This window comes from Festucalex cinctus, chromosome 20 (assembly GCF_051991245.1).
Source record: "Festucalex cinctus isolate MCC-2025b chromosome 20, RoL_Fcin_1.0, whole genome shotgun sequence".
NCBI classification, from domain to species: Eukaryota; Metazoa; Chordata; class Actinopteri; order Syngnathiformes; family Syngnathidae; genus Festucalex; species Festucalex cinctus.
Genome location: NC_135430.1, coordinates 2,722,286 through 2,744,724, shown reverse-complemented (window position 1 = coordinate 2,744,724; position 22,439 = coordinate 2,722,286). Strand labels below are relative to the sequence as shown.

Below are 22,439 nucleotides of genomic sequence, written 5' to 3'. Positions count from 1 at the left end.
ACGACAGATTATTATTTTGACTTCAGTTATCGGTCGCTGGTACCAGCAGCCTTCATTTGATATTCTTATTCGATACCTTGAGAAACCCTGGTACTCATTGGTCTGATACCTGGGATAAATCTGGTTTGGAATTACTATGTAGATACCAAATTGATTTTTCCATCTAAAGAGCTTTTGTGTGTCCTATTTGAAAAGCATTTCAGAGACTGCTAAGATATGACTGTTAGCAGGAATGTTGCCTGGATTGTGGCGTTAAATCTCATATGAAGCAATCATCTGAAATGATATGAAACTACTTCTGAGTCAACAAGGAAGTCATTTATTTATTTTTTTGGTCACGTTTTTCTTAATGGACACAAATGGTGTTCAGGTTTACTACAAGTGCTTGAAACTCTTAAAAAAGATGCTTGAATTTCAAGGTTTCTCTACCACTAGACATTTGTCTTTTCATGGCATCTACTAATTAAGCACTTTAATTAGATTAGGTAACTTCTCATTTATAAATGAGTATATTCATGCAAATGCACAGTGTGCAATTCTACCCAACTTGAAATTTGACTTCCCTACCAACTACTTTTTTTTTTTTTTTTTAGAAGGAGAAGGCGAGCAGTTACAGCAATGGCACAGCAGCATGGCTGTGCCCTTTGTGCCAAAAAGGCCAAGAAGACCAAGCCTCCCTGTCTCGACACCTCACTGAGCAACACAGCGTAGTTCCAACGTGTGTTGACAAACTGCTAGACATCGTAAGTGTGGCCCCACAATTCTGCCAAACCTGGATGACATTGTCATTGCTTATATCTATGAAAACGACATGGTTGAGCAATTTTTTTCAATGCACGTAGTATAATATAGTACACAGTCATCCGTTTTACAAGTTATTAATTTTCTGTTAAATTTGACAAGGGTGTGTGGACTTAATAATCGTGTAGTAACCTTTTTGTTGTAGTTCTTTTGTTCTTCTTCTAGGGCCTCTCAAAGTTAAGATAACCATGATGCTGTCTTTTTGACAACTCTTAACTCTTGTTAATGAAGTGCTTATAAATGCTTCAGATTATAAGAGCACAAAATGCACAGTTGATTTTGTCTGCCTTGACAATCTTTAAAAAAAAAAAACAATGTTCACAGATTATCATCAAGGTTGCATGAACTAGCAAATTTACGGTATTAATAGCTTTAGACAAGATTATCTGTTTGTGCTTCATTTATCTGAAATGGGTGCAGTGTATTTTTGTGTAACGGTTTTGTGTTTTTTAAAAGTGGTTCCATGAAAGGAGTCTGCTATATGTGTGCCTTTAGGCTAATTAGAAAATTAAAGGCATTCCATAGCTGCTATGTGTAATCAAGCCACACAGCAATGGGTCACACCCAAGTGTTGTGGAATTAAAAACACATCTGAAGCAGACGTTGCCTTCGGATTATTTGCTGACTATCTTCTTTGGTTTTCTTTTAAATAGTCTGTTTTGAAACGGGCTGCAAGGGAAGAAGAGAACGAAGGTGCTCTAATATCTTCAGGTAATTGTCAGATAAATGTCTTTCTCCCTATTTTATTGATATAAAATCAACATTTAATGATCACATTCAACATATGGTAATGCTATGCTTGGACGAAGTTACTATGATGTAAAAATAATTAGTCAAACCTTGGTTTTCGAACATAATCCGTTCCAGAAGACTTTTCCAAAAGCGAATTGTTCGAAATCCGAAACAATTTTTCCCATTTTAATTAATGTAAATAATTTTAATCCGTTCCAAGTTTTTTTTTCCCCCCAAATATTTTACACCATAAACTGCACTGTATACTGTTTACCATGAATAGAAAAGGGTAGAAATAGACACTGTTTTATTTTAATAGAAGATATCCTATCTAAAATGATGAAAAAAAAAATGCACTTGCTTTCTTTGGACCCATGATTAGGGGCTAATACACGATGGAAAACTAAAAAAAATTTTTTTTAAAAATGCGTAAATAACAATGAACAGGTCTGCTCCGAACGAACTTTGAACACAAATGTGCAACGGAGGAAGCATCCTGGGCATTCGAGTTAGCTCGGCTCCCGAGTGAGTCGCATCGTACGCTCGGCTTTTTCTCCCGAGTGAGTCGCGAGCGTCTTTTTCTCCCGAGTGAGTCGCGTGGTACGCTCGGCTTTTTCACCGAGTGGTACGCTTGGCTTTTTTCAGTTTGGTCGAGAGACGATTTTTTGGACGAGTTCTGAGACATAAAATTCTCAAATTTTCTGGTCGAAAACCAATTTGATCGAGAACAGAAGCGTTCGAAAACCGAGGTTTGACTATACAGGGTTCCTCGATTTTCGATGGTCCCGTCAAGAGTTATTTCGAAGTTACAAATGGCCCACAATGATCTATCTAGTTGGCACAGTGCTGGTATAAGGATGTCGTCACATGACGTGAAACAACAATATAACTTGCTGATTTTCTTGTCTTTTTTTTTTTTTTCCTTTTCTTTTTTTTTTTTTTAAATGTAATTCTGACTTTACTACTGTGTTAACATAAATTAGTCTTAGACTAACTGGTAACCCGAATTTGTCTGGAAGTTGGAGCATGCTGTAGGAGTGGAACTCAAGTCAAAAACTATTGTGATTTCCAATTGTGAATGGGAATGATTTAATTTGGGGCATTTTTTTTTTTTTTCGTGACATTTGCTGAAACAATTGAATAAGCAGTGGCTTAGTTACAACTGCAGTTTAAACCCAATGTCTTGTATTGACTGACCAGCAATATTTGTGACATTTATTCAATTGTGTCTGTTATATCAGCTGCAGTTTGTACAGAAGTGAGGCCATCTGAAGACATCAGCTCCCAACTGTGCCAGGCTTCTTTAGACTCTCCCCATCGACATCACAATAAGGAGATGGACGAAGACAGAATGTTGGACCCTGAAAGTAGTGTAGCTGAACCGGAGCCAGTAGATGAGGCAGATGACATCACGGGAGCCAATCAAACTGCAGCTGAAAATGAAGACATGGCAGACGGCAGTCAAAATTCAGCTGGTAAAAGTGGCGTGCCTGCCGAAAATAACACTCGTTTCAAATGTAACGCCTGTCAGGAAGCGTTTCCCAACAGAACTGCCCTGAGTGTTCATTACTACTCTGCATCCCACATTCAGAGAATGACAACAATGCAAGGTGGGGAAACTGACCCTCCAGCTCCTTCGGCCCCTGCTGTTTCTCGGCCGTATGTATCAAATAAACCTTATCAGTGTGCTATATGCCGAGTCTCCTACAATCATTCCATCACCCTCGAGAGCCATATGAAATCCGTCTTGCACCAGACGCGCAGTAGAAATGCTGTAAACAATGCAGGTGCCCTTGGTAGTTGTGGAGGCAGCAATGCCAGCACTCGAAAGACTACAGAGAGCACTTCTGCAAGTGGAACGGGCGAGTCTGCGACCACCACTAAATCTGCCACGATGGTGACTCCAGCAAGAGATGCGGAGCAAATCCAAACATCACAAGTGGCTCCCTCCCTCATTGCCCCCCCGGTGGCTTCTGCTCAGGCGGTCTCAGCCTTTCTCACCCTCCTCACCTCCAGCCCGAGCACTCTCCCGCACCCCCTCCTTCCCTCCCTGTTTGCACCCAGCCACCCTACTGGTGCTGATGCAGCTCAGATTGTGCCTCAGCCTCACATGGTCATGCCCTTGATCCTGAACGGTCTCCAAGCCCAGCAGTCTCCAGACAACCAGCAAGGACAACTCCTTACTCAGTGTGTGCCATTTGTAGGTCTCAATGCAGCGCAGCAAGCCCTCCTGACCCAAAGACTTAGTTTGTTACAGAACCAGTGGGCCCCTGTTGCACTTCCAACTAATACACCAGCAGTTGGCGAGAATGTGAAGCAGGAGAGTATTGACAAGCCGGTAGATCAGACCAAGGCTAGGGAAAGCTTAAAAACAGAAGAACCCGAGGAAGAATGTTCTTCTGAAATAGAAAGCAAAATGCAAGTTGAGAGTAATGAAGACATTTGGAAGGCGCCTGGTGATAGCAAAACATTGACCCATCAGATAGATGCGGAAAATGATAAATCAGCTAGCCCAAGTTTCTCCCCAGTTGCCGTAGAAAAGAGCCTCCATAATATCAACCGGTCACCATCTCCACCAATGCCGGGTAACCCAAACTACAGCCCTGTAAATTTGAATCTCACGCTTAGCCCTGATTCCACACCACAAAAATCACAAAGAGCAACTAGTCCTTGTGACTCTATTGGTACCCCCAAATCTAGTCCGGTTTCAAATGCCTTAAGCAACCAATATCGGCTGCGTTGCAATCCGATTGGGTCTGTTTATCCAGAACTTCCACTGTTGTCCGAGTTTCAGTCTGAGGTTCTTTGGGCTTTCTTCGAGTCGCGAAGTGAGGCTGATGCTGCTAGTCCTCCCCGCGAGGACTGCGAGGCTCTGGGGAGGGAGGTAGGGCTTTCAGAGGATGAGGTACGCAAGTGGCTTTGCCAAGCCAGATATGCCAAACAGAGACAGAGAGCCAAAGAGCTTACACAGCAACATGGCTCGTCAGGATTTGTTGGGAATACTCAAAGTAGTGACGACTACGATGATGAGGAAAGCTCTTTGGTTATAGCAGAAGAAGAGGAGGAGGATGTTGACATGTCAGGTAGTCAGGCAATTGATTTGTCTCAGACAAGAGGGCAGCGCAGGCAGAGAGGTACAGGGAGAGAGGGTCAGGGAGATTCCTGTCTGACTTCTGACTCCGAAAATGAGGTATACACCTCTGTCATTGTGACAGATGAGGAAAGTCAGAATGGAGGTTCCCGGGAGGCTCCGAATAGCCCAGCCAAAGATGAAGTGCAAAATGAGGTTCATTGCGATAAAAGCTCGATAGGAGGAAAAGTCTTGCGCTCCACAACAGTGTTTCTCTCTGATGCAGAGGACGAATACGAAGATGAGGATTGTGGAGGGACTCATAAGTCTAGGAAGAAAAAAAGGAAGGGAGAGTTTGAGCTCGAGCTGGAGGGGAAAAGGGAGAGGCTGGATCCTGATGTAGACCTCGAGTTGGAAGCCCAAGGGGATCCCCCAAGTTCGCTGCCCTGCTCTACTGATCAGATTCCAAGTGGCGCTTTACACTCACTCCCGCTCTCGCTTGCCCCCTTCTCTGCACAATTCCTCAGCCCCTATGTCCTCTCACTGGCACCATCATTAGTTGGGGTTGGGAGCAAAGTGCCGGTCTTTTCAAAACCACCTTCCGTCACACGCTTCCACAGTTCGCTCCTTTCTCAATCGCTGTCTCCCATGAGCCAATCCTCGCCGTACTTGTCTAACGGTGGCGATTGCGAGACTGCACTGGACCTTAGTATGGGAAAAAACAATTCATCCTCATCTCTGGTTGACAAAATTTCAGCACAGAAAGGTCAGTTGCTGGATGGACTTGGCCTGAGGCCTACGTCTCAAGGTCTGGTTGTTGTTCAGGTTAAACCTGAATCTCTGACCACCATGGCGTCTTCATATGGTCGTGTGAATGTGGTTAACAGCAATAACGTGACAAAGCCCAGTATTTACACAAGACCAGAAGACAAAATGAATGCCACGGCGTATGATAACGACAGAGAGAAGGATAAGGAGCAAGAGCAACAGCAGAGGAAGGTCAAAGGGAAAAGGTATCACGATATGCGGCGTTCTCGGACCATCATTCAAGCTGAACAACTTGACATACTGTATGGATGCTATTTCAAAGATCCCAATCCTGGAAAACACGAGTTTGAACAAATCTCGGAATGGGTTCACCTTCCCAAAAAAGTTGTTCAGATATGGTTCCAAAACATGCGGGCGAGGGAACGGAAAGGCGAGGTCCGATTCATCAGCGACGGCACCCTGGCAGCAGTCGGAAAACCGCTCATCAAATTCACCTGGCCGCTCACCAAACCTATTTTTTCAAACAAGCCCGTTGAAAACAAACCTGGCTACATCACAACCGCGCCAATTGCGCGCACCCTCATAAAGATGGACGGTAAACCGGTATTGGTGAAAAAAAGCACTCCTGTTCCAATCAAGCCCAAGGAAGTGGTTTCCGCCACACCTGTGGTGAGCAACAGTGCCTCGATCGCGATGCCAAAGACCCAGCTTGAAACCGCAACAAACATCACTATGGCCAAAGTCGAATCTGGCATTGCCCCGAACCTTTTAATACCGCCCAAGGATCTTATTCCTATTGCACCTCGTCCGAATCAGCCGGTCAAAGTAGAGGAGGAGAGTGAAGAAGATAAAACTGATGAGGAGGGGGATGACGAGAATGAGACGGCGCCTCGGGTGACCAACCGCATGGTGCCCAAAATGCCCACAATGCCCATCGATAACAGGCCTCCTTCCACCACGGCGTTGCCCCAGAAACCCAACGGCCTTAACTACTGGAACCCGAAAGCCTCCATCAGGATCAACACTCTGTCACGAGAGCAACTCGCTCTTCCCGCTCACGCCACTCCCCGCACCATCCCCCCTCCTCCCACCCCCAGCATTGCGCCAGTCAGCCCCAACTCGGCCAAGGTGGCTCGCTCCTCAACCCCCGTCCTGTGTAAATCAAGTCACTCGGAAAACAACTTCTTGACCCACTCCTCCAGCCGTAGGCCGCGCACGCACCTGTCCTGCCTGCAGCTCTCCATTCTGCAGTCCTGCTACGAGACCTGTGCCCACCCCAATGCCATGGAGTGCGAGGCCATCGGCGCAGAACTTAACCTGCCCCTCAAGGTGGTGCAGATCTGGTTCCAAAACACAAGAGCTAAGGAGAAGCGCTGGAGGCTGCAGCAAGAGAAACTGGTAAGTTGGTTTACATACTTTTTAAATAAGTGTTGTTTTTTTTGTTTTTTTTGTTTTTTTAACTTTTACCACTTTTTAGAGCATAACACAACGGACAGTAGTTTAGCCCTTTATCACGAGAGAGTCTCAAATGGCTTCACACACTCGCAATTGACAAATACTAACGACATCCCCTGATCTTAACCAGAAGAGGACATGGAAAAACTCACCCAGTTCCATTTAAAAAAATTAATAAAATAAATAAATAAATTATGGCTATCAGGCTGCCATAGATGCCAAGTGGGTTAACAATTTACACGTGTGGTGCTAAACAATGTTAACAAGAATAGTGTGAGAGTCTATTTAATCTATTTAATAATTTGCACTGCAAGAAGACTCCGGAGAAGTGTATCCTCCTCCAAACCAGGCTCGGTTAGTAGATGCAAAAACGGTGATAATTTTGTTGACGAAACATTTTGGTCATATTTTTCGTCACAAAATTTTTTTCCAGATGAAAATGAGACGAAAACTAAAATAGAAGCCATTCATTAAGACAATGACAAATTGACAATAACTAAAATTGACTGACAATTTTGTCAATAGCTACATTTCCATTAAGTACCATTTCGACTAAATTGCAGGTGTTTCCATTGAAGAACGTTTCACTTCTGAGGCACAATTCTCGTAATGTCCTGTCTTGTGAGATCTCATAGTTCTGTAGGAGATGCTCATGGTAAACATCATAAAGATAGCTGCCCGAGGTTGTTAGGATTACTATAAAAACATCTTTCTCCCCTCATCAGGTGGGATCGGACATTTGGTGTTGGTGTTGTGCGTGTGCGCTTATAATTCGTGTTTTGGTGCGCACGGATAAAACTGAGTTCAACGTATGGCGCTCGATTGCTCGTTGCCCGAGCCACTTTAACTAAAGCCTAGCAGCGTAGGTGTGTGTAATTTTCTGAGTTTTCTTTCTCATGAGAGCTTGAGGCGAGTATCTTAACATGTTGCGTCTGTTTGGAGATGAATAAGTTTTATTTTTAATGCTGTGTATCTTTTATTTATAAAATTTCATTATTTAAGTAACGGTACTGTAAATTTAGTAAATGTCTTTAATAGCAATAAGATGCAGATTTTTGCTGTGAAGCATGGATTTCCATGATCGATAATAGGGCTGCACGATATTGGAAAAACATGCGATAATGCGATAAAGTTGCTGAATATAGCAATATCGATATTATTGCGATATTTAACATGTACCTAAAGAAATGACATTTTTATTAGCTAATGAAAGAATTACATTTTTTCATGCGGTAAAATAATCAAACTCAATGTATTCTTAACTCTTTGACTGCCCAAAACGTTAAGTGACGTCAACTTTTTTTTTTTTTTTTTTTTAATTTGTGTGTGTGTTTGTGTGTGTGTGTTTGTGTGTGTGTGTGTGTGTGTGTGTGGGGGGGGGGGGGGGTTGTGTGTGTGTGTGGGGGTGTGGGGGTGTGTTCTTGTACATAATACATAGTGAGGACCAAAATACGTCTTTATCCAACAGAATGAGGACATTTTTGTGAAGTGAGGACATTTTGGCCGGTCCTCACTTTGCAAGACCTCTTTTTGAAGGTCAAGACTTGGTTTTAGAGTTTAGGTTTGAATTGGGTTATGGTTGGGGTTAGGGTAAGGGTTAGGTTTAGGCAATCATTTTTGATGGTTGCGGTTAGGGTAAGGCTCTAGGAAATGCATTATGTCAATGGATGTCCTCACAAAGATATATGTACAAGTGTGTGTGTGTGTGTGTGTGTGTGTGTGTGGGTGTGTGTGTGTGGGTGTGTGTGTGTGTGTGTGTGTGTGAGTGAGTGAGAGAGTGAGAGAATATATATCAGTGGTCACCGCAACGTCCAAGTACAGCACAGTCAATGAGTTGTGAAATCAAAAACACCCACTAACTATGGCCAGCAGATGGCAGCGGTAGCTGCTCGGGCCCTAACTAGAGCTGCGAATTACACTGAAACATGACGCAATCTGATGAAATAGAACGTTTTCAAGGTTGACGTGAATGATCAAAGCTTTTGTAACATTAAACCTAATTTGACGGAGCGTCACTAAACAAAATAATAATAGTATCAAAGTCACTGTTGTGGAGAAAATTTATCTTTTCTTTTCAATTTTCGCTCAATGTCACTCAAATGACCCATTTTCAAATAGTGATTACTAAAGAACGGAATAAGGTAGAAACATACTTTTTTTTTCTAATGAAAGAATGGAATGTGATCTTTCATGTGGTTACCCATGTTGTTTATGTAGCAAAAGAACACAATATTCTGTTTGCTTCGAAAAATGAGTTAAAATGCTCGAAATCCACTGGCATTGGGGGTTGTTTTTTAATAACGTGTGGCAGTAAAAATATTTAATTAATTGTAATTACCTCTCGATCCTGTTCAACTATTGGATGGCAGTGCATATTTTCGTTAAGTTTGTGTTCCAACTATGTTTTGCATTTGCATTATTAGGGTTGGAACTAGGGGCGTGGAAACCAAATAAAAGGAGAGGGTGAGGAGGTTTTTTTTTTTTTTTTTCCGTAGAGTGCAGTCGTGAATTGTATCAGTTTGTCTCCTCTCTCTTCGCGAGCTCTGAACTGAGTGTCTCCTCTCCTTTTTTGTCATGTTTAATAAATGTCAAACAAGTAAACCTGACAGTCTGACTGGTAAAATTCAGATAAAAGCATAAAATTCCATATCAAACTTATTGCATGTTACGGATGTAACGATATCCAAACATCATGATACGATATTATCACGATATGAAGGTCACGATACGATAATTATCAAAATATTGTGGGGGGGTTGGCGATATTTTTAAAAGGTCACAATATTGTAAAAAAAAAAAAAAAAGAGCTCATACCAAAAACTTTTGTACATAACAATGCATATAAACCACCTACAATCTCTCATAACAATATTGAGGCGCTTACTTGTTAATACACGCACACATTGAGTTCCTCCACATATTGACTCGCTTCACATGCATATTACGTTCCCCTTCATCTGACAATTAGCACAGATTTAGACGTAGAAGGCCAAAACATCCCTAATGAAAATTAAAATGCACTAATAAACTAGCCACAAGAGGGTGCTAGAACTGCACAAATGGAAATTAACCTGACTTTTTTTTTTTTTTAACAATGGTTAGCTTTTAAATATTGTGAACATGACGACGACGATATTGTGGCAGTTTTAATATCACGATATCACGTGAACTTGGATGTACTATGCTGTGAAGTCCGACATCAATTTCCCTTTTGGTCTCTCTACCACACAATCGCAGGATCCTCAAGCCGATGGGAAAGTGATAATGAACTCGGGAAGCTACCTGCAGTACAACGCGCTCAAAGCCAACCGTCCCATCCTGCCCAAACCGGTTCAGCTCACCATCACGGAGTCTCCCACTTCCCCCGGTGGCCGGTCTGTACGCAACGAGATTCTGACGGGCACCTGTGACATCTGCAAGGTCTCTTTTGAATCCCGGGCGGCGGCGAGGGCCCACGTCTTCTCGCCGCTTCACCTGGCCAAACTGCGCACCACTAACTTTGGCCAGCCCGCCGCGCTCGTCAGTAAGAACGGAACTGGCAACGGAGGTTCGGGCGGCGTCAATCTGAGCTTGCAGGTCTGCCAGTCCTCTACGGGAACCGGCTCCAGCTCCGAGGCCATGGTTGTCGTTGAGTTGCCTCCACCTGCGGCTACCAGCAACAGTTAAAAAAAACAAGTAAATCAGATCAGGATTGGTCTGCACACTGACTATTTTGACCCATTTGGGCTCCAATTTTAACAAACAAGTTTGAGCACTATTCCTCACCACCTAACTATTTTTGGTTTTGAAGTTAGCACCCAGCTTCCCATTTTCAATCTCCAATGGTCACGTTCATCAATCAACACCAAGCAGTTCCCATGCTGCCTCTGATCTCATCAGTTTGCCGCGTGAATGACTGATGATCTTTCTTGAAATCATCTCACCCTTTTGCCCCAAAACCCTTTTTTAATTTCAACCACCTTCCTACAAAACTCTAAAGGGATGTGACATCCCAGGCTTGAACTGAAGAGACTGATTCAAGGGTGTTTTTTTTTTTTTTTTTTTTTTTAGCTATGTCACTATTTGGGATAACATGAAATGCTCACAGTAATAACTCCCACTTTGCTCCTGTGGAATATTTTTTGGGGAATGCTTTCGCCTCCAGAGCAAAGATTTCTTGTATGACATGAATTGACTGAACAATATGTGACGCGTATTGACGGTCACTTTTATTCATTTGCCACAGGATATGTGATCTAAGGAGTGTTGGTGTACATCGTTTGGGATACAATTGAGGTACTCGAGAGAGAATAGGGCTCCCCCCCCCCCCCCCAACGCCCATATTTATAGTTTTCATGACAATCCAGACAACAAACAGGTTCTTGAAATTGCAAGGATTCTCGGCATACCGCACTTTGACGCATATTACATTGTTTGAAATGGTTTTTAGCATTCTAATGCCAGTCTTTTTATGGAAAGATGCATTCATGCATGTTGGATGCCTTAATATGAATTTTATTTTCTTCTTGCTAGTCTTTTTGAATCACACTTTAGGCGTAAGCATAATATTGTGCAAGAAGCAAAGCTTACAGCAGTGGTGCCCAAGTTCGGTCCTCGAGAGCCCCTATCCAGCCCGTTTTCCATGCTTCTCTCCACGAACACACCTGATTCATGTTCAGGATCTTTATCAGGCTTCTGCAAAATTTGCTGATGAGCTGATCATTAGATTCAGCTGCGCTGAAAGAGAGAGACATGAAAAACGGGCTGGGCAGGGGCTCTCGAGGACTGGACTTGGGCACCACTGGCTTACAGGGATGAAAATGAAATGAAGCGCTGTCCCCAGTTGCTTTTTACATGGGTGGGAGGGGCTATATGAATGTTATTATTTTGATTTAAAAAAAATAAATAAAATAAATCCAGCTTGTTAAATCGTCGCCAGCTTTTTCTCAGCCAAGGACAAAAAAATGGCCAACTCATGAACTCACTATTTCTTACCCTGATGACACGACTCACAAAAAGTTTGGGGGAAATTTGTCGAAGAACCAAACATGCATTATAACATTTATAGGTGAACTTATTTTGGCCTTTTTTTTTTTTAATTGAATAGCTCCAGCTGCTGAGTTGTTGTAGTACTTTTTGGACAACTGAGAGTTTTCTTAGCAGAATTCACAACAGGTTTGATCCAAGAATTGTCAATTCTGACTTTAATCTCACAATTTTTACTTTAATCTCAGAATTCTGACTTTAAAGTGTACGGAAGAGGATTAAGGCCAGTGACGAGAGAAAAAAAAGTTGGGCAGGATTCTCTTTATTCTCAGAATTCTCACTTTAAAGCAGTGTTTCTCCCAATTCTCCCAATTGCAACGCAGGTGAGGATCGTTATCAGGCTTCTCCAGAGCTTGCTGATGAGCTGTCATTGGAATCAGCTGCATTGGGAATTGGGAGACATGGAAAATTGGCTGGATAGGGGCCCCCGAGGACCAGAATTGAGAAACACTGCTTTAAAGGGAAGTCAGTGAGAATTCTTACTTCAATCTCAGAATTCTGACTTTTAAGTGAGAATTCTCAATTTTTTTTTCTCAGAATTCTCACTGAGAATCGTGACAATTCTCACTTTAAAGTGTACGGAAGAGGATTAAAGCCAGTGACGAGAGAAAAAACTTTGGCAAGATTCTCAATTTTATTCTCAGAATTCTCACTTTAAAGTCAGAATTGTCACTTTAAAGTCAGACAGTTAGAATTCTGACTTCAATCTCAAAATTCTGACATATCCCCTGGGCAGTATCTTATTTTGAAATGACTTGGTCAGAACCATCAAAAAGCCGAAAACGGGTCACAATAATGCCTAAGAGTTTAGAATTCTCAATTTTTTTCCCTCAGAATTCTCATAGAGAATCATGACAATTCTGCCTTTAAAGTGTACGGAAGAGGATTAAGGCCAGTGATGAGAGGAAAAACTTTGGCAGGATTCTCAATTTCATTCTCTGAATTCTCACTTTCAAGTCAGTTTAGAATTCTAACATCAATCTCAGAATTCTGACTTTTAAGTGAGAATTCTCAATTTTTTTTCTCAGAATTCTCACTGAGAATCGTGACAATTCTCACTTTAGTCAGAATTCTCACTTTCAAGTAGTCAGAATTCTGACTTCAATCTCAAAATTCTGACTTTTAGTGAGAATTCTCAATTTTTTTTTCCTCAGAATTCTCACTGAGAATCGTGACAATTCTCACTTTAAAGTCAGAATTCTGGCTTATTCTCAGTATAGTCAGAATTTTGACTTTAAAGTGAGAATTGTCACAATTTTCACTTTAAAGTAAGAATTCTGACAATAATTCTGAGGGAAGTGTCCTCTGATCTGAAAACTGTCACAGAATGCCATCAGCAGATTGAGAGAGACTGGAGGAGTCACAGAGGGATAGACGTGACTGTTTTTGCGTTTTTTTGTTGTTTTTGTTTTGGATTTTTTTACTCCATGGGTCAAACATTTCTGGTGAATTTTGCCATTTACCTTCTTGTCCGACAACGGGTTGTGCAAGAAATACGAAAACATTGAACAGTTGTACATGTACCATAAAAAAGTTCAGAGGTCAAAACAAGTTCACCTGTAAATAGTACATTGCAGTTTTAAGTTTGTTATCCCTAACTTTTTGTGAGTAGTGCATCTTTAAAATAAGATGGCCTTAAAGTGTAAATGTTTTTAATTATTTGTTATTAAGAATTCGCTGTTAGCACGGAAGGAACAACTAACGTTGCAAGACACGAGTGCTTCAAAAAAACAAAAACAAAAAACACCCTACCACCACTTCTTTCTTGTTTAGTTACTAATCCTGCTCATGCACATGCTGTGAAATGGGACAGGATATGTGCAAACCAAACAAAGGAGGAAATTGGCTTTCACTAATATCCTGAAGGCCACTCGTGGATATTCCATTCTCACAATGTATCGTTTTGACTGAGAGCTAATAAGATGGTGCTGTGTTGAAGGACGCGACTCACTAAAGAGCTTTTTCCTTCCGTTTGAATTTGTATATTAATATTATAGTTTTGACTAAAATGCAAAACTAAAAATGAACTTTTTTTAAAGGATATATATTAAAAAGAAATGATATTCCAAAGTAATCCTTTTTTTTTTTTTTTTTTCTTCCTTCCCCCCCTTCTGTCATTTTAAAAACAACAACCAAAAAGCAATGAAGAGGTGTTCACAAATGCAAACTGTAAAGGACATCCCACAGCTTGACTCTTGCACTAGTTTCACTATTTGCACAAGTTAGACATTTCAAAAATGAACACAGCCATGGATGCAACATGACGAGTGTCTCGAAATAAAAAGGGTGGCAGTGTTCTTTGTCAGTCTGTTGGGAATCATCTTGTACGTAAAGACGGATGTGAGTGCTCGGATGTCAAGACTGGGATTATACACAGACAAACGCGGTGTTGCACTGTCCAAATGAAATAGGTTTTTATGGAGATCTGCTTTTATTATCTTACATTTCATTGTCAATTTGATTATCACTATTGTTATAACTGTACTACTACTTATTCGATTTACCATTACTATTCATGCTGTTTTGATTTATTGATTAATTATTGTTTTCATGCCACCTCTCTGCTCAGACTGAGTATAGTATTCCTCTGAATATTGAACAATAATAGTGGCAGTGTTATGTATTGTTAGACCTCTGATTAGTTGTTTTTTTTTTCCCCCTCCACTGTTCCTTGCGGGTTTTTTTTGTTTTTTTTTTTGTTTTTTGTCTCCATTATGCTTTCTTTGATATACTGAAAAATAAAATCAGTTGAACATGGCAAAATGCAGCGGAACTTGTTTTATTTTGAATATGCATGTACTTCTTACGATATGGTAAAAATACAGGCACAAAATTCACCCCCCTTCAAAAGTGAGATTTCAACAAATTTTTGGGTCAAATTTTACCACCAAAAGTTTCAAGGCATGAGCTGAACAAAAATATAAAGCGTGACACCAGCTTAGGGTTGTAAATGTTTTCGACTCTTGGTGGTAAGGGGGTGGGGGGGGGGGTGCTACAAACCCAAATCATTCAGTATTGCCCAAAAACCTAAATTTCAAGTGCCGGCAGGACATTGGAACTTTTAATCTGATGATTAGAAATGCTAACTATGTCAACAGTAACTGTTACATTACATACATTGTTGATGTAAATCAGTGCTTCTCAATTATTTTCTGTCATGCCCCACTATTTGAGAAGCTGATGTAAATACTCATGAAAAAAAAAACAAAAAAAACTGTTGTGACCTACTGTGATGCATATTCTAAACAGGGGCAACCAACCTTTTTGAAAGTGGGAGCTACTTCTTGGGCGCTGATTACTACAAATAGATACCAGTTTAATGCCTTAAATTAACTTGAATAATTTACGATAAATTATGAGATGACAATGATCATGTTAAATGATTTTACCGCAATAATTAGGAAACTTTTTTTTTTTTTTTTTTCTTCCAATAGGCAACACTGAAAACGTCTGAAAGTACTACTGTTGCCATATTGTACGCTTGTATTCTACGCTTGTAACATTTGTGAGGTATTAAATAACCGGAAAAAGAAAACATTTGCATTGCGTTGCTTTGGGAAAATATCAGAAATGCCCGGATGTTGGGAATTCATGAAGTGCAGGGGCGGGGCCATTGCGGGCCTCCCTGTTTAAGATGGCGGCCACTCTGCACGTCGCTCCAATTCTCTATGTCCAGGCGCCATCTAGTGCCCATCTACCTGCATATCTATGGGAACGCGCAAGTGTGTGGAGACCAGTCAGAAGACTTCTAAATTATTACGTTGTCACTGTTCCTATATAGTTAGTGTATAGTTAGTATATAGTTAAACTAGATAGTTTAGTGTCCCTCGTGTATTACTTGGGGTGGGGTGGTGGGACAAAACAAAACAAACAAAACATTTTCATTTTCTTAATGTGACCAAAAGCGTTTGAGACATCACATCCATGATAAGTTATCAATAAAGCACTTTTCACAGGGCACATCAAATTGTAAATAATCTTTTAATTGACACAAAATTATTAAATCAAATTGTTCAAGTTACTTTAGAAAAGTAGAGTTATAGTTACGTCTATGAAAAAGTAAAGGAGCTATAAAACGTGCAGACATTTTGACAAGCAGCTTTATTTTTATCAACTTGCCTTCAAAACAAAAGTTGATGTGCAATATGAAATATATTAATAATGATAATAATAATAACTAAAGACATCATCAACATTGACAAGCAAACAGACTATTTTCGGCCTCGCGAAAAGAAACCATGTAAATTTCCCTCACATCTGGCCATTTCAAATAATATAAAAAAGATGGATGAACTTAAAAAAAGAAGTGCTTTCAGCCTCAATAAGCACATTGAGATGCTTTTCAGGCTGCTGTATGTGAAGAGGTATTTAAGAGGTACTAAAAAGAAAAACAAGAAACAAATGGAAAAACTGTTTGCGCATTCCCTGTAGTCGGGAAACTTAAAAAAAAAAAAAAAAAAAAAATGACGAACTGACGAGAGGAGGTTTTCATCCGTCAATGTAATCGTCATCCGTCGATGACGGACGTCCTATTTTGGTGACGGATTGACGATTGATGGAAACATTGATCACTTCGAATGGCAGAAACATTAACGGACATTAACATCATTTTGCTGAGCACTCGACGAATGACGGATTGATGGTTTGTCTTGAAATATTGATGGATTGAAGATGATGGAAGGATGTAGCCTACAAGTAGGCTACGTTCGAACATATTTGCGAGTATGTTTAAACATACTCGCCAGCCAAAATTTTTTACTCCACATTGCCATCTCTATGCTTCCGTACAATCTGCCTTGTTTATGGTTTGTATGAAAGTCACGCAGGCAAAAGCAATGCAATACACCGTTTGTTTTCACCATATAAATGAAACATTTTCATGGTGTTGCATTGAGGAACTCTCCGAAGTGCCCGGATCTTCGCAATTATATGGTGGGTTAAAGAAGTTATTTTGAAGCACAGAACCACAGGAAAAATTGATTCAGTTCTTGAAGCTTCAGTTATAGTGACATCTCCTGGCGAACAGCAAGATTGCGGTGAATTTAAAACATATTTGCTTTGAAATTGCGCACGCAGTCGGTGACCGTGAGCTCATGGGATGGGGAACCCAAGTTGCCTTTTCGGGCCCCGTGGGTGCAGGCCTCCAGGCCTTGTTCCAGATTGTGGCAAGGGAAAATATCTGTCCAAAGCGCCAAACAACTTAGCTCCCAGGGTCAAGGGTGACACAGGCTGGCTTACGGAGGGTTGGTTAAAAAAAAATATTGCATACAAATTACAATATACAGTATTTATTATTATTATTATTATTATTAACCTAATAGATATAGCCTATTCAATTCAGTACTTAGTATACAAGACTGATTACCTGTAATTCTGACATTTATTTATGCTTTAATTTTAAGGAAATAAAGAAAAACAAATCAATATTTTGAATTTTCAGGATGCCTACAATAATGAACTATGCAAAGAAATCGGTTTTTTTTTTAATTACCAAAAAGTGACCATAAAATGTCCAAAAAGGAAGAAGAAAAGCAGAAAATGACCATAAAATGTCCACAAAATGTCATGACTCGAGTAATGCAGGAATAATGTTTGGGTCTTGTCTCATGTCTGGGGTCACGCCTGGGTTAAACTATCACAACTGTGTTTTGTTTGCGGCAAATGTCTGATAGTTGACTTTATGTGAACTGATGATTTGTTTGAGGCAAATGTCTAATGTTTGGTTCTATTTGTTTTATTTGAACTGATGCAATCGGCTTGTAACTAGATGATGTCAAGACTCTTTAATCTCTCTATATGGTTAGAAACCAGTCAACAGCCAATCAGATGATTCCATGTCAGTATTGGTGCCCACATGTCTAGCCACAACCAATGAGATTGATTTACTGTCTTTATAAACTGTCTGAGAAGTGTGTGTGGTTGCCGGATTATTGTCCACCTGTTCCTGTGTACGGCGTCTCTGAGTTATTGCCTCTCGATGTGAATAAATAGATAAAATCTTATTTGTGTTTGCTCCTTTGGGATCCAAACCTTTCAGCACACAACACAAAATTGCTAAAAAATGTCAGATTGAATTGATGAAAAAAGGCAGAAAAGAATGTTAAAAAAATAACCTACAATGTAAAAAAAAAGTCCGAAAATGTATTCTTATTATTATGATTATTATTATCATCCATCCATTTTCTTGACCGCTTACTCCTCACAAGGGTCGTGGGGGGTGCTGGAGCCTATCCAGCTTCAGGCAGTAGGCGGGGGACACCCTGAACTGGTCGCCAGCCAATCGCAGATGATGATGATGATGATTATTATTATTATTATTATTAATAATAATAATAATAATAATAAGTAATACTATTATTATTATTATTATTATTATTATTGATAATAATAAATAGCAGAAAATAAAATATTAAAAAGTAAATGTAAAAAAAATCCAAAAAGAAAAAAAATAGATCCCAAAAACTACCATATGTCTGCAAAATTTTCAAAAACAACAGTAAATCGCAAGCAGAAAAAAAAAGTCCCAAAAAAAATAGTAAATGTCCAAAAAAGGAAGAAGAGAGACAGAATATGATGAAAAAATGATATGAAAAAAAAGGCAGCGATTTGACATTTTTTTTTTGAAAAGGTATGAAAAAACGAAGTATGGGTCGCATGCGCCAGAGTTCATGACCTGTTATGTGTCTGTTTAGGTACTGATGTAACAAGTGTCTGTTTAAAAAAAGTGATGTTCGTGATATCAACCTTTAACTCTTTGACCGCCATAAACGTTTAAAAACATTCAGTATAATCCTAGGATTGGCCGCCATAGACGTTAATTGACGTCTACTATGTTTTTTTATGGAAACGGGTGGAGGAAAGCCTTGGGCAGCTGTGCTCCAAGTATCAAGCCGATCGGGTTACTATATGAGTATTCGTGGCCACTAGATGGCTGTGATGAGTCTTTTGGACAAAATCGGGTAGGAGACAACAGTAGAAGAAGAGAGGCTGAGCTAGAGTGTTGAGGGGGAGAGAATGGCTAACTTGGCTAAGGGAGTCAAAAAGGCTACAGATGGCAAGCAGCTCACGCTTGATCCTTATTTTCAAAGCTCAAAAGCATCGACCAGTGCTCAAGAGCACAGTGATGACGGGGTTAAGTCATAGTTGAAGCGGTGACGCGGCCGTTTCGACCACGTCCTAAGGCCCCACCGGCTAGCGATGCTAATAACGTCCTAAGGCCCCACCAGCTAGCGATGCTAACACCGGAGAAAAGTGGTGCACAACCGAGCACGTCTGCACAGATGACGTTTCATCGGACGATGACGACTACTATGGGTCCGATGCAAGACAGTCTTGGACAGTCTTCCAAAGAACGTGAAGGTAAGCGCTAACATGCTAAGAGATTGCTAGTAAGATTACTTTTCGGGCGATCTGCTAGTAGCGTGTGTAAATGTGCTGATATACACTAAAACATCTATTACCTATACAAACGTGAATGTATATTTTATAGATCGTGCTCACAGCAACGTCCGACCGCTGGTTCTACGAAAAAGAAAGGTCAAAACAAAACAAAACAAAAAAACGTTTTCAATACACCGCAACAATAAAAGGAAAGTCTTTCGATAGTATTGTAATTGTATATGTTTCTTTCAGCTCCTCCTCATAGGGCCCAAAGTGACCTCTCACAGTGAGCAGAACAAAGGTAAAAAGAAAAGATTCTCCACAGCACTAATAAAATATTTGATGGTAAACGTCTTCTATAATTTACAGAATGTGCATCAAACAATACACCCAAGAGAAAAAAAGGTAAACATATGCACACACACACACACACACACATTGCATCACACTGCTCTAAAATGATATGATATTGAAATGTATATTTGCAGATCCCAAAGATTCTGGCTGGCTTGAAGTTGATGAATTCGGCTGGCAGCCAACCATCTTCCCCTTTGCTGCAAAACCAGGACCAAGGGATGCTGCAGCAGAGCTGAATTCCCACCTGCCAGCTGACATCCTGGAGCTCTTCATCACGGATGAACTTCTCCAGCACATCGTTCATCATACCAACCTCTACGCAAATCAGTCCATGCAGAAGCAGACTGACAAAAACTGTTGCGCACGTGTAAATAGTTTGCAAAGAGTTTTCCAAATTGTTTGTTCTGATTGCTACTGTTGCATGTAAATAAACTGTTATTTTGCAATCAAAATTTTTTTTTTATTGTTGGGCTAGTGTTTTATAGAAGTTTAGGTGTTTGTAGAATCACTCATGCAAAAAAAAAAGTGCCAAATTCACTAGAGTGCATGAAATAACATCGTTTCACAAAAAGCTTGATTTATCCGTATTTTGGAAGAAAATAGAGGATTTGGGTGAAACGAAGCTGTTTTCTATTGTTGATTACTGAAGATCCGAATAAGGTAGAAACAAACTTTTTTTTTAGATGAAAGATGAGACTTCAATCTTTCATTTGGTAGTATCCGCGTTTCCATAGTCCTAACACAACATTTTCTGTGGCTCTTGAAAGATCGGTAAAATTCTGTAAATCAGCTGGCAGTATGGGGTTACCTTTTCTGAAAATGGCTGGCAGTCAAAGAGTTAATCCTTTAGGTGATGTCTGGACCTATGTGACGTCGTTCTTCAGTCCTTTACGATTCACTGTCTGTGGGTGCAGTCTGAGAATTGTGTGTGGTTTGCCGGATTATTGTCCAACTGTCCTGTGTACTGCTTCTCTGGGTTTCTGCGGCTCGATGTGAATAAATAGATAAAATCTTATTGGTGTCTGCATTCTGGGATCCAACCCTTCAGCACACAGCAAATAATTCAAATACAAAAGATGAAAGGTAGAAGAAAATGAATGTCAAAGTGTGGGAGGCTTCATGATTTTGTATTATGGTGCAACACTAATTAGCTGTTGGGTCCTCAGTACATTAACAAAGCACATTGTTTCCTTCATAACAATCTTTACATGTTTTGCGGCTCCAGACAGATGTTTTCTTGTTGTTATTGATTTGACCTAAAATGGCTGTTTTGACAGAAAAGGTTGCTGACATGCTGTGATTGACAATGCAGGCACGAAGGGTTACAAAAACTGCACAGGAAAATCACTATTTTGGCAATTCTGCTTTCTTAGCTCAAGTTAATCTGCCTCACCAAGTCAAAGTTTTAATTACTGGTATGATTAAAGTTCCTCGAAAAATTTTTAAACTGGCTATTTTCATGTGTCCAATTACACACACGTTCAATGGGAATTCTAACGCAACTATGACCTCTTTGACTTCCTTCCTGTGTTGATACTGTGTTGATACCGTGTCACTGAATACTGACACCTGCTGCACCTTAAAAATCACGACAGGTAGCCAAGGTGACTTTTTTTCTCTTATAAACTTTATTCAAACAGTAAACAGTATACCAAATATGAGGAAAAATTGAATAGAAACATTGTATACTTGACAAATATATCAAATACAGAACATACCGGAAGTATTTGGGATTTTGTAACTGATTGTTTTTATTTTTATATAGTCAGGAACCTAGTTGCTCAGTGGGCTCGAGTACGCCACACTAAACGACACTATACTCATTAACTCCTTAAGATTTATTTCTAGCAGGCACTAAGCATCAACACTTGGTGTTACTGCATGCTAGTTAGTCAATTTTCTTGACGCTGTCCCCCGTGGCCGGGCGGGGGTGGCTCTGCCCCCCCGTTGTCTGCTAGGCGGCGGTGCGTCTTGGCCGCTCCCTGGGCCCCCTGTGGGGTGCCGTGTTGGGGTGCTTTCCCTGGTGCCGTCACGGCACCGCCCCGGACACCAGGGAAAGCAGGGAAAAGCATTGGCATCGCGGTTCGGGGCGGGTGCGCCTCTGGTGTGCCCCGTGGTTCCCTCTCCCCTCCCCCTTCCTCCCCCCTGTGCCCTCTCCCTGCTCGCCTCCCCCCGCCCGTCCTCCTCTGCCTCCCGGTCCCTTTCCCCTTGTCGCCCTCCCTCCTCTCCCCCTCCTGCCCTGCAGCCACCCTTTCGCCTTCTTCTCGTCTCCTCCCCGCTTCTTCCTCCCCCCTTCCCTGTCCGCCCCCCGCCCCCTCCCTGGGCCTGGGGCTCCCTCCCCGGCCCGGGCGTCGGGCTCCAGGGGGGCGGGGGTTTGCGGCCTGCCACACTCCGGTAGAACTCCTGGTGCCCCGGGTGGGCTCCGGTGGCTGGTGGGCTGTCCGGTAGCCTGCTGCGCTGGCCCTGTCCGCCTGTCGGGGTGCCAGATGGGTGGGGTGGGGTGGGGGTGGGGGCTGCTGGGGGGTGTGCGCCTCACCTACACCCGCCGGGTTGGAGGAGGCCCCGCTGGTTGCTCCTCTTACTCACTTCACTAGTTTTGCACTATACACTTTGTAAATATACACATAGGGCACACAACATATTTCTTGGTGGGGTGGGGAAGGGTGGAAACACCGTCTTCACCCTTCAACTCCCCTCCAATTTTCATGCACTTCACGTCCAAGGGGAGGGGTGAGTTGGGGTGGGGAGCCATCAGGGGGGATAGACTGCAGTGCCTGGCAGCGCTGTGGTCCCCCCATCTATGTCCCTGCCCCACCACTTTGTCCCTCTATTTCCTTTTTTAATGCACCAC

At 41.4% G+C, this 22,439-nt stretch overlaps 2 protein-coding genes across 3 annotated transcripts in view; both read left to right on the top strand.

Annotated features, from left to right (window-relative positions):
* Nucleotides 1-14,618, top strand: part of zfhx2 (zinc finger homeobox 2) — a 31,301-nt gene extending 16,683 nt beyond the window's left edge. The window contains exons 3-6 of one of the 2 annotated variants that reach the window (XM_077508462.1): nt 594-743; nt 1,455-1,512; nt 2,775-6,769; nt 10,064-14,618. In XM_077508462.1, coding sequence (XP_077364588.1) covers nt 594-743; nt 1,455-1,512; nt 2,775-6,769; nt 10,064-10,492 — 4,632 coding nt within the window. In that variant the 3' untranslated portion in view covers nt 10,493-14,618. Of the gene's footprint in view, nt 1-593; nt 744-1,454; nt 1,513-2,774; nt 6,770-10,063 lie in introns of those variants that run through there. The other variant, XM_077508463.1, reaches the window with a different exon arrangement.
* A 4,202-nt stretch (nt 14,619-18,820) lies between these two features.
* On the top strand, nt 18,821-21,009 carry LOC144009522 (uncharacterized). Its single transcript, XM_077509298.1, has 5 exons — nt 18,821-19,210; nt 19,341-19,387; nt 19,484-19,532; nt 19,601-19,636; nt 19,720-21,009. The coding sequence occupies exons 1-5, from the start codon at nt 19,084-19,086 to the stop codon at nt 20,013-20,015; spliced, it is 555 nt and encodes a 184-aa protein (XP_077365424.1). The 5' UTR covers nt 18,821-19,083; the 3' UTR covers nt 20,016-21,009.
* The last annotated feature ends 1,430 nt before the right edge of the window (nt 21,010-22,439 follow it).

Bases quoted from the DNA above. Each gene is read 5' to 3' on its own strand.
- LOC144009522 (XM_077509298.1), top strand. From the start codon at position 19,084: ATGCTAACACCGGAGAAAAGTGGTGCACAACCGAGCACGTCTGCACAG. The intron at 19,211-19,340 runs GTAAGCGCTAAC...TATATTTTATAG, and splicing joins GTCTTCCAAAGAACGTGAAG to ATCGTGCTCACAGCAACGTC. The intron at 19,637-19,719 runs GTAAACATATGC...GTATATTTGCAG, and splicing joins TACACCCAAGAGAAAAAAAG to ATCCCAAAGATTCTGGCTGG.